Source organism: Salmo salar, chromosome ssa26 (assembly GCF_905237065.1).
Source record: "Salmo salar chromosome ssa26, Ssal_v3.1, whole genome shotgun sequence".
In the NCBI taxonomy this organism is placed as follows: domain Eukaryota; kingdom Metazoa; phylum Chordata; class Actinopteri; order Salmoniformes; family Salmonidae; genus Salmo; species Salmo salar.
In genome coordinates, this window is record NC_059467.1 from 7,281,922 (window position 1) to 7,294,596 (window position 12,675).

A 12,675-nucleotide genomic window follows, 5' to 3' on the forward strand; every position below is an offset into this window, starting at 1 on the left:
CAATTCATCCACCTGACAGGAGTGGCATATCAAGAAGCTGAATAAACAGCATGATCATTACACAGGTTCACCTTGCACTGGGGACAGTAAAAGGCCACTCTAAAATGTGCAGTCTTGTCACACTTGACGGAGCGTGCAATTGGCATGTTGATTGCAGGAATGTCCACCAGAGCTGTTGCCAGAAAATGTAATGTTCATTTTTCTACCATAAGCCGCCTCCAACGTCGTTTTAGAGAATTTGTCAGTAAGACAAGCCAGCCGCACAACCACAGACCATGTGTAACCATGACAGCCCAGGACCTCCACATCAGGCTTCTTCACCGGCGGGATCATCTGAGACCAGCTCCCCGGACAGCTGATAAAACTGCAGAATTTCTGGTATGGCCAGGCATAAGATATGGACAACAAATACAATTGCATTTAATGAGGGAAATAAGTATTTGATCCCCTCTCAATCAGAAAGATTTCTGGCTCCCAGGTGTCTTTTATACAGGCAACGAGCTGAGATTAGGAGCACACTCTTAAAGGGAGTGCTCCTAATCTCAGTTTGTTACCTGTATAAAAGACACCTGTCCACAGAAGCAATCAATCAATCAGATTCCAAACTCTCCACCATGTCCAAGACCAAAGAGCTCTCCAAGGATGTCAGGGACAAGATTGTAGACCTACACAAGGCTGGAATGGGCTACAAGACCATCGCCAAGCAGCTTGGTGAGAAGGTGACAACAGTTGGTGGGATTATTCGCAAATGGAAGAAACACAAAATAACTGTCAATCTCCCTCGGCCTGGGGCTCCATGCAAGATCTCACCTCGTGGAGTTGCAATGATCATGAGAACGGTGAGGAATCAGCCCAGAACTACACGGGAGGCAGGGGCGAAAATCTGATATCCACTTTGGAGGGGCCAATTACATGAAATTTTCTCAAGAGCAATTCCTGAGGGGGACACCAAAAGTAGTGCTGTAACACATAGCCTACATTGTAATATGGTAAATGTATATTGAGGAACCAAAGAAATAAGGTGTTTGCCGTACTCCTAACTACCGGTACCCAAAACTACACAACTAATCACAACAGCAATACCATTGCCATTAACAAATCTTAGTTCAGTCACCAGTTTAAGTTGAGAGTGGGGGTATCCATGGCATTTTCCAATTATGTTCCTATTTTACAAGTAAAAAAAATTGAGAAGCTTTCATAATGTTGCCAAACAAAGACTCAACAAACTTACCTGAGACTCCCTGTCTCTGCCAGTCTGTCCCTGCATATCTGTCCCCAACTCTGCTGTCTGTGTGCCATCTGTTGCCTGCTCTGCCTAATGACATCATTATGAAACATTTCCATTAGAATTTCATTTCTTTCTTATGAACATTTTATCAACTAGTCTTTGAGATATTAGGCTACTAGGGTTCTTACTATGCGTTTTGGTGTATTAAAAAATACTCTGATGTCCGTCTTTTATTTTTCTGCCATTTTTCTACCTGGCTGGCTGGCTGGCTACACACACAGTGTGTAGGTTATTTACAGTAGGAGATGGGCTTCTATCATCTTCAATCATTCTATATGGGCTTCGATCTAAAAGGTAGCTAGCAAATGTGAAACGGATTAAAATGACAAGAGTTGACAGCTGTATGAGTTCACCATTTACACAACATATGCTGCAACCTTTTGTAATTTTAATAGTTTGTTTCATATTGGCTGGCTTCCAACAATAGCTGAATTTGCAAAGCTAGCGAGCACCAATTCAGTTTCAGTGGTGTTTGCTATAATCTTTGCTACCCGGGTTAAATAAAGGTGAAATAAAATAAATAAATAAATAAATAAAAGTTCCCTTGCGACAATTTAGCTTTTGCAACGAGACCATTAAATATATTTAAGACAATGGTAGAAGAGAGTGTAGTTCTGTTCAGTTTGGACTTCAGTTTATCGCTAACCTTATCACAGGGACTTTGAAGCACTAACTTACATCATCTGCATGCTGATTCCATCTTTGACGACGCCACATAAATGGATTAGGTACTAGCTAGCTTAATAGTTAATATTTGCGCGCTAGCTCTGCATATTCAGCTAGTGTGTGTGTGCGCAATTGACTGGATGAACCTCACGGCAGTTACGTAGCAAGCTAAGGAACTGGCAGTGGATCAAACCATTGTGAGGCAAAGGGCGGGGGGGTCGCAATCTTATGAAACTTAAAAACGCGCTATTAAGTGTCTATAATCAGCACAATTGCTTTCATTGCGTATTATTAATATTATTTAAATTACATAGTTATGTTTCAGTGATATATTGGGGGGGACAAATCATATTTTTCCCAGGATGGGGGGTCGTGTCCCCCCCGTCCCCCCGGATTTCCGCCCCTGACGGGAGGATCTTGTCAATGATCTCAAGGCAGCTGGGACCATAGTCACCAAGAAAACAATTGGTAACACACTACGCCGTGAAGGACTGAAATCCTGCAGCGCCCGCAAGGTCCCCCTGCTCAAGAAAGCACATATACATGCCCGTCTGAAGTTTGCCAATGAACATCTGAATGATTTAGAGGACAACTGGGTGAAAGTGTTGTGGTCAGATGAGACCAAAATGGAGCTCTTTGGCATCAACTCAACTCGCCATGTTTGGAGGAGGAGGAATGCTGCCTATGACCCCAAGAACACCATCCCCACCGTTAAACATGGAGGTGGAAACATTATGCTTTGGGGGTGTTTTTCTGCTAAGGGGACAGGACAACTTCACCGCATCAAAGGGACGATGGACGGAGCCATGTACCATCAAATCTTGGGTGAGAACCTCCTTCCCTCAGCCAGGGCATTGAAAATGGGTCGTGGATGGGTATTCCAGCATGACAATGACCCAAAACACACGGCCAAGGCAACAAAGGAGTGGCTCATGAAGAAGCACATTAAGGTCCTGGAGTGGCCTAGCCAGTCTCCAGACCTTAATCCCATAGAAAATCTGTGGAGCGATCTGAAGGTTTGAGTTTCCAAACGTCAGCCTCGAAACCTTAATGACTTGGAGAAGATCTGCAAAGAGGATTGGGACAAAATACCTCCTGAGATGTGTGCAAACCTGGTGGCCAACTACAAGAAACATCTGACCTCTGTGATTGCCAACAAGGGTTTTGCCACCATTGTTATTTTAGTACTTACTAAGTCATGTTTTGCAGAGGGGTCAAATACTTATTTCCCTCATTAAAATGCAAATCATTTTCTAACATTCTTGACATGCGTTTTTTTGTTGTTATTCTGTCTCTCACTGTTCAAATAAACCTACCATTAAAATTATAGACTGATCTTTTCTTTGTCAGTGGGTAAACGTACAAAATCAGCAGGGGATCAAATACTTTTTTCCCTCACTGTAGAAGCACGGTGGCTAGGAAAAACTCCATAGAAAGGCCCGATCCTAGGAAGAAACCTAGAGAGGAACCAGGCTCTGAGGGCTGTGCCTGATGAAGATTATAACAGAACATGGCCAAGATGTTCAAACGTTCATAGATGACCATTAGGGTCAGATAATAATAATAATAATCACAGTGGTTGTACACCACAAAGGAGATAATTGTGGACTGCATGAAAAAGAAGACCAAGCACACCCCCATTCTCATAGACAGGGCTGCAGTGGAGGAGGTTGAGAGCTACAAGTTCCTTGGCGTCCACATAACCAACAAACTAACATGGTCCAAGCATACCAAGACAGTCGTGAAGAGGGCACGACAAAACCTATTCCCCCTCAGGAGACTGAAACGATTTGGAATGGGTCCTCAGATCCTCAAAAAGTTCTACAGCTGCACCATCGAGAGCATCCTGACTGGTTGCATCACTGCCTAGTATGGAAACTGCTCGGCCTCTGACCGCAAGGCACTACAGATGGTAGTGCGAACTGCCCAGTACATCACTGGGGCCAAGCTTCTTGCCATCCAGGACCTCTATACCAGGCAGCGTCAGAGGAAGGCTGTAAAAATTGTCAAAGACTCCAGCCATCCTAGTCATAGACTGTTCTCTCTGTTACCACACGGCAAGCGGTACCAGAGTGCCAAGTCTAGGTCCAAGAGGCTTCTAAACAGCTTCTACCCCTAAGTCATAAGACTCCTGAACACCTAATCAAATGGCTACTCTCTGTTGTTATCATCTATGCATAGTCACTTTAATAACTCTACCTTCATGTACATATTACCTCAACTAACCGGTGCCCCCGCACACTGACTCTGTACCGGTACCCCCCTGTATAGAGTCTCGTGATTGTTATTTTACTGCTGGTCTTTAATTACTTGTTACTTTTATTTCTTATTCTTATCCGTATTTTTTTTAACTGTATTGTTGGTTAGGGGCTCGTAAGTAAGCATTTCACTGTAAGGTGAATACCTGTTGTATTTGGCGCATGTGACTAATAAAATGTGATTTGATTTGAACACAACTGATTGCCTGAAACACATTAAGAAGGAAAGAAAGTCCACAAGTTAACTTTTAACAAGGCACACGTTAATTAAAATGCATTCCAGGTGACTACCTCATGATGCTTGTTGAGAGAATACCAAGAGTGTGCAAAGCTGTCATCAATGCGAAGGGTGGCTAATTTCAAGAATCTCAAATATAAAATATATTTTGATTTGTTTAACACTTTTTTTGTTACTACATGATTCCATGTGTGTTATTTCATAGTTGTGATGTCTTCACTATTATTCTACAATGTAGAAAATAGTAAAAATAAAGAAAAACCCTGGAAAGAGTAGGTGTGTCCAAACCTTTGACTTGTACTTATACAGTTGAAGTCAGAAGTTTGCATACACCTTAGCCAAATACATTTAAACTCAGTTTTTCACAATTCCTGACATTTAATCCTAGTAAAGGTTCCTTGTCTTAGGTCAGTTAGGATCACCACTTTATTTTAAGAATGTGAAATGTCAGAATAATAGCAGAGAGAATTCATTTATTTCAGCTTTTATTTCTTTCATCACATTCCCAGTGGGTCAGAAGTTTACATACACCCAATTAGTATTTTGTAGCATTGCCTTTAAATTGTTTAACTTTGGTCAAACATTTCCGGTAGCCTTCTACAAGCATCCCACAATAAGTTGGGTGAATTTTGGCCCATTCCTCCTGACAGAGCTGGTGAAACTGAGTCAGGTTTGTACGCCTCCTTGCTCGCACACTTTTTTTCAGTTCTGCCCACAAATGTTCTATAGGATTGAGGTCAGGGCTTTGTGATGGCCACTCAAATACCTTGACTTTGTTGTCCTTAAGCCATTTTGCCACAACTTTGGAAGTATGCTTGGGGTCATTGTCCATTTGGAAGACCCATTTGCGACTAAGGTTTAACTTCCTGACTGTTGTCTTGAGATGTTGCTTCAATACAACCACATAATTTTCCTCTTCCCTCATTATGCCATCTATTTTGTGAAATACACCAGTCCTCCTGCAGCAAAGCACCCCCACAACATGATGCTGCCACCCCCGTGCTTCACGGTTGGGATGGTGTTCTTCAGCATGCAAGCCTCCCCCTTTTTCCTCCAAACATAACGATGGTCATTATGGCCAAACAGTTCTATTTTTGTTTCATCAGACCCGTGTGTAGTTGCAAACCGTAGTCTGGCTTTTTATGGCAGTTTTGGAGCAGTGGCTTCTTCCTTGCTGAGCGGCCTTAACTTGGTGTATGTAAACTTCTGACCCACTGGATTTGTGATACAGTGAATTATAAGTGAAATAATCTGTCTGTAAACAATTGTTGGAAAAATTACTTGTGTCATGCACAAAGTAGATGTCCTAACCGACTTGCCATAGCTATGGTTTGTTTACAAGAAATTTGTGGAGTGGTTGAAAAAACAAGTTTTAATGACCCCAACCTAAATGTATGTAAACTTACGACTTCAACTGTGTGTGTATATATATATATATATATATATATATATATATATATATATATATATATATTATATATTTATATTTTGTGTATAATGTGTATATTTCTATTGTATTTTACAGGGCGCATGAAAAAAAGACCTAGGTCTCAATATGTCTTCCTTGTTAAAATAAAGATGAAAATATATATATAAAAATAAAATCTGTCAGTCATTTCTGTCATTCTTCCTGTCTGTCAGAGCTGGGAAGAACGAGCCTGAGCCGGAGCAGCCTGTCCCCAGGAAGGTGGCCATCAGAACCCTGAGCACTGAAGAGATAGACCCGGACGTCCTGGAGAGCATGCACTCTCTGGGTTGCTTCAGAGACAAGGGCAAACTCACCAAAGACCTGCTCTCTGACGAGTGAGTGATATAGGGATGGGAGGGAGGGAGAGAGTAAGAGGGCGAGGGAGGGAGGACTGTAAGGATGGAAGGGTTAAAGAAGTGCACTCTGTGCTGCTTCAGAGGTAAAAAAAACAAACTCACCAAAGACTTGCTCTCTGATGAGGGAGGTAGGGAGGAAGGGAGGGAGGAAGGATGGATGGAAGGGGAGGAAAAAGGGAGGGAAATCATGCACTCACTGGTCTGTGACAGAGATCATAGCAAATTGATGAAAGACCTGCTCTCTGACTAGAGGGAAGGAGAGAGGGATGGAGAGATATGGAGGGAGAAATGTGTCAGCGAGGTGTCAGCGAAGTCATCCACTCTGAGGTGCTTCAAGGACATCTGACAGGATGACTTTACTGTCTTGTCTCTCCAGTGATAACCAGGAGAAGATGATCTACTTCCTGCTGCTGGACCGGAAGGAGAGGTACCCCAGTCAGGAGGACCAGAACCTCCCCCCGCGCAGTGAGATAGGTAGGCTGGTCCAATTTACCCCCACACAATAGGAGAAGTAGACTAGTCCAAACCTTCTATGCCTTTTACAAATGAAAACCTGCAGTAGCTACACCATAACTCGGATAGGATGTTCTGTCACACATGTAGTTGGTTTGTTGCTGACTAGTTCTCTTTCTCTCTTCACTTGCTTCTCCCCCGGCCCCCTAACCTTTGACCCCTGACCCCTGTTCAGCTGACCCGCCCAGGAAGCGGGTGGACTCCCCCATGTTGAACCGCCATGGGAAGAGGAGGCCGGAGAGGAAGTCTATGGAGGTGCTGAGCGTCACAGAGGGGGGCTCTCCTGTACCCGTACGACGAGCCATCGACATGGCCGCACATGGACAGAGGTATGGTGTGGTGTACACACATACAGTACATAGACTCACTCACATGTATCATATTGACACATACACACATGCACAAGTACATGCAACACATATCAGTGTAAACACATGAGATTAAAGCTAGTGAATAACAGAACCACAGGCCCTCTGATTAATATGAGTGGTCTGTAGTCCCCACTCTCAGTGTAGTACTCTTCAAATTACTGAATATTAAAGACATGCTCCGGAACTTTGGCGACTACTAAGTATTTTTTAAACCTCCCGCTTTGGGCTGGATGTGTCAATGTGTCGTTCATACATACATAATCTATGAGTAGAATTAATGGCTTACCTCAATTAGCCATGAAATCCCTAGTTTGAAAGCGACTGTTTATCTTGAAGCTGTGCTGCGCCATTTTCCCTACATTGACCTTCAGTCCCTCGCATTTGAGTGACAGCTAGCAAGAGGCCTGTGCAGCGTTATCCAATGAGGTTGCATGGCAGGCCCAACGGCTCAGTGGACGCAGCAGAGAGAGAGAAAGCAATGACGTGGTGCACATATCTGCACAAATGTGACGTAGTCTGCAATTTTGAGGGCCACTTCTGGCTTGTGAGTGCTACTTTCAGAACTACTGGCTAAAAAGTATACAAAATTACCGGAGAATCTCTTTAACACACACAGACACGTGCATGCATGGACACACACACACACACACACACACACACAAACACCGGATTCAAATACACAGCAGTAGGGTGCCTACATATTATGGCACCTTGCTGGATATCTCTGTCCATTAGTTCAATCTGCTGTGTGTGTACTTCCAGTTGAATCCCTCTCCTCACTAACTTTGTTATTAAGCTGCTTAGGGTGTTATGACAGTCTAACACAGACAGAAAAGCTGAAAAGTTTACAACTTTCTGTGCGGGTGAGTCATCCAAAGAGGATAGAGGCTTTAAGACTTCAACTTTTTATAGACTGTTAGAAAGTATACCAAATGTGAGAATACTCCATATTAGCATGACCCTTCAAGTTACACCTCTGTTTAATCTGTATTTACTTGCTGATTAATATATTAATGTAATGTGTGTATTTTTCTTTGTTTTCATTGTCATGTCATGATCAATCATTTTTCTTCTTCGGTTAACTTTTCCTTAGGTTGCCAACTCATGACCTATACAATAATCTGTACTTTTTTAAGGAATGCTTAGAATCAGTCCCTTTATGTGACTGTCTTTCTATCTGTCTCTTTACTTTCTTTCTGTCTGTCTGAAGTAAGTCTGTTTTCAGTAAAAGCTTGGATATCACAAACGCTAACCTCACCAAAGAAGAAAGGTATTTGTTACTTTTGTCTGTCTGTCTTGCCACAGTTGAGTTGCAGAGGGGTTTTCCCATTCATATTCTCACCATGTTTAAGTCTATAAGCCTTTGAGAGGGTAGTCTAGTAAACTTAAATAAAAACTAAGCTCCATCCTTGTCTGCATAAAATAAATTCCCAAGGAATCTAAACTCTTGCCGTTAGAATTCTTCTGAAACTTTTACCAGAAGTTCCCTTGACTGCCTGGCTATCTGATAACGGATTCACACAATAAAGCCCTTATTTTCATACTGTGGTAAAGTAGGCCAATGTGATCAGGCCTAGACTGAACTGAAGGAGAGAGGAGATAGAGAAGAGATAGAGGGAGGGAGTCTTCTCTACACCCTTGGCTGCTTCCATGCACATCAAAAGCATCTTATCCTCCTTCTCCTTCTTTTGGCCCCTCTCTTCCCTTTGATGCTGTAGTTTCGGCGTCCCAGGGCAGATCCCAATTTTTAGGTCAACTTCCTTGTTTCCCTGTTTTGCCTCCTTCCCCATTGCGTGTGTGTGTGTGTCTTTGTGCCTGAACGTGTGTGTGTGTGTGTGTGTGTGTGTCTGTGTTCGCTCCCATGCATGGCTGTGTTTGTTTGTCTTCTGCCAATCTATTTGTGAGGTTACCTCATCATGGTGCATCAGGTCCAATCGTCTTTTCAAAGCCTATTCACAGATGACCTTGTGTCCAGAAACACAGTTTAGTGACGCTTCGCCCGGTCCCCCCCCCCACCCCGTACAGAGAGAGATTAGCATAAATTAATTGGTGGGAATGCAGATGGAGCGTTTTGCTGGAGCGAAGAAGAGAAGAACAAACAGGGATGGAAATAAGGCAGTCATATCCCTCTGAATAGTCGTTTATCTCCATTATCTAATTAGAGTGATACAGTGGTACACACACAAACATCAGTGGAGGCTGGTGACTTGAAAAATTGAGGAGCATGGGAGGCCCGCGACAAAGTGTTTCAAAAATCGTCAAAGACAAATTATTTTAACCTAAAGCATTTAATAAAGACATTTATAATACAATATTATGGGGAATGGGAGGGCTACTTACACCGTGTTGGAAAGGGATCACAGCAGTGATTGAATGAGGGTATGAGGCATGAGTTGAGGTGTTCAGAGGATTGACCAGTGCAGGACAGGATTTGACTGGGAAGACAAAAAACAATAACACAACACACTGCACAGTTAGACAAAATAGCTAAGAATTAGTTAGTCTTAGCAAGGAGTAAAATCAGTGATGTGTAATAATGTGATTGTGTATGTGATTGACTCTAAATACAGTAATGAGAGACAATTGACAGGGGTACACACAGTGCTTGGAGGGAAAACATTCAATGTGCCAGTGGTTGAGTGGGCACATGAGACATGGCTTCAGTTCATGTCAGGAGAAAGTTGACAATAGTAGTGGAGTGGAGTAGTCGTCACCTCTTAATCAGGGAACAGGAGGTGACTTAGCTGTAAATACAAATAGCAGATACATTCCATTACAGCTGCGCCATCATAGGTTTGGACAACGAGTTTCTCTATGAACTTAAACTCAGACATCTCAAAATTCATAAAGTCAAACACAGACTGCGCATCTCACCCTCTTAACACATCAAAGTATCCCAAGAAACATTCCTTAATAAAGCCCTGATCATCCACATACCTGACGATAACTGACAACTACAATCAGACTGGTGGCACCATAGGTCCCAAAGCGGTGGGTAAATTTTAACCCCTGGGGCCAAGAGTTTTTCCTTACATGTTAAGCGAACTAGGAAAACTCTGGACCCTGTAAGGTATGACAGTGATTAATCAGTTGTAAAAAGGTTTGATATGGGCTATGATGGGACCAGTTTTTCCTCATCAGGTCACATGGTTTAAAAAACTCTTTAAAAAAACTCCTGGCACTGGGTGGGATGAAAACCTACATTATATTTGTTGATATACATTATATTTAGACTACATTATGAGGGGGATTAGCTCTAACCAGACACATAGACAACAACTGATAGACAATAGAACTCACAGGGCTGAGCTTTCTTTATGCATATTTGCATCATGCAGGCCTATGCAACTGTAAACCTTATAAAAAATGTACTCACATCTGTCATCAGTATTATGTTGATTGATTCATTCCAGTTAATAATTTTGGATTAAAAACGGATAGGCAGCATAGCCAGCCCAATTTTGAATATAAACAAAATTTGATCACATTCACATTTTCTCCTGACACACAAATGGACTATAAATACATAACATTGATGATGTGGTTGTTATGGCTGAGCTCTTTAATCACCAGGATTCCTATTTGACTCAGCCATGCCTCCTTGCCCATCCAATATTTCCTTATCTCCCACCCCTTTTAATGCGACTATCCCCGATGCTTCTCCCTCTTTTTCCCCTGCCCGCTACAAAGTTTCTCCCTGCAGGCAGTCACTGAGTCCGAGGTGCTAAAGGAGCTCCATAAAACTTGACCCCAAAATACCATCTGGGTCAGATGGTTTAGACCCTTTCTTCTTTATGGTTGCTGCCCCTGTCATCGCCAAAGGCTATCTCCAACCTTTTAACCTGTCTCTCCTTTGTTACGAACCGGCTCAGAGTTCGCAACAAAAGGGAGACAACGTGGAGACAAGGAGTATCAAAATATATATTTATTAGATACCACAACTAGCACAACCAAAAACAACAAGGTGTCTGCATGGAGAGAGTCTCCCCAATGAACGCGGAAGAGGTGCCCCCATCCTGGGACACACCCGAGCCCAGGTGCCTCCCATCTAGCTGACGACCCTTCCAACTCCGCCCACTGGCATCCTAATAAGGAAACAAGAACAAAGAGAGAGAATACGGCAGACAGAGTGGGAGGGTCGTCACACCCCCCCCCATAAAACCGGGGACCAACAAGGGCCCCGGAACAACGTGCCGCCCTCTGCGTCCCAAATTGACACAGCCCTCTGCATCCCAAATTGACATAGCCCTCTCCGTCCCAAATTGACACAGCCCTCTGCGTCCCAAATTGACACAGCCCTCTGCGTCCCAAATTGACACAGCCCTCTGCGTCCCAAATTGACACAGCCCTCTGCGTCCCAAATTGACACAGCCCTCTGCGTCCCAAATTGACACAACCTCTGCGTCCCAAATTGACACAGCCTCCGCGTCCCAAACCGACGAGAGGCCACACGTCCACCCTCCACCTGCCCCAGCCAACCTCCCTCTCCAGACCCCAGCAACCCCCGCGAACAGGAAGCAACGTTCAAGAGGAAAGAAGAACACAAGACCAGGAGGGAACAGACAGGAAAGCCAGAACACGACAAAACCAAACAATGGTCAGTCACACAACACCCAGGAACAGGGCACACAAGAGACCGCATCTACAAACGCAAACAACATCTCCCAACGGTTCATAGTCACTCCAACGGCCCACAGCCACCCCAACAGCCCACAGCCACTCCAACGGCCCACAGTCACTCCAACGGCTCACAGCCACTCCAACGGCTCACAGCCACTCCAACGGCTCATAGCCACTCCAACGACCCACAGTCACTCCAACGATCCATAGTCACTCCAACGATCCATAGTCACTCCAACGATCCATAGCCACCCCAACGACCCATAGCCACCCCAATGACCCACAGTCACTCCAACGATCCATAGCCACTCCAACGACCCATAGTCACCCCAACGACTCACAGCCACTCCAACGATTCAGCTGAGCACACCAGACCACAACAAGAGAAAATACAATTACACCGGGCACCACAGAAAAGAGATGAGCTATGGAGCTTCCCCAAAACCTACAATAACTCAACCCTAGTCTTCATGCAGATTTGCAGTGGGTAATTATGCACTATAGCCCGCTGGCAAGGAAGTAACCCCCCAGCACGCTGGTAGATTCCCCCAAGCCACGGATGTGCTCCCGAGACAACTGCTCAGTCCACAGACACCACACAAAAATAACAAACATTAACCATGCCCAACATATTCCAAAATGAAACACGTCGCCAAGCCTATCAGGGGAAAAAGGCTATAGCTCCGGGTAGTAAGGTTCACTACCCTATCCAAATCTTCCACTGAGGTACACAGCCGATTGTACTCACCTCCTCAGACCGATGTCCCAACAGCTAGTAGAACAAGCGTTTTCCAGGCTGGGCAGGGGCCTGGAAACTAACCAATGTACTCTCTCCAACACAGCACACAAACCAAACAAACAAAAGCAACCAGTACTGAGCACCAAACTCAAACTAAC

At 43.9% G+C, this 12,675-nt stretch overlaps 1 protein-coding gene across 4 annotated transcripts in view; it reads left to right on the forward strand.

Annotated features, from left to right (window-relative positions):
• The window catches only part of LOC106587064 (serine/threonine-protein kinase BRSK2), a 200,425-nt gene that overhangs the window by 151,278 nt on the left and 36,472 nt on the right, over positions 1–12,675 (forward strand). For 3 of the 4 annotated variants that reach the window (XM_014174956.2, XM_014174958.2, XM_014174960.2), the window contains exons 10-13: positions 6,092–6,253; positions 6,651–6,748; positions 6,963–7,116; positions 8,369–8,428. In XM_014174956.2, the coding sequence (XP_014030431.1) occupies positions 6,092–6,253; positions 6,651–6,748; positions 6,963–7,116; positions 8,369–8,428 (474 nt within the window). The remainder of the gene's footprint in view (positions 1–6,091; positions 6,254–6,650; positions 6,749–6,962; positions 7,117–8,368; positions 8,429–12,675) is intronic. The other variant, XM_014174959.2, reaches the window with a different exon arrangement.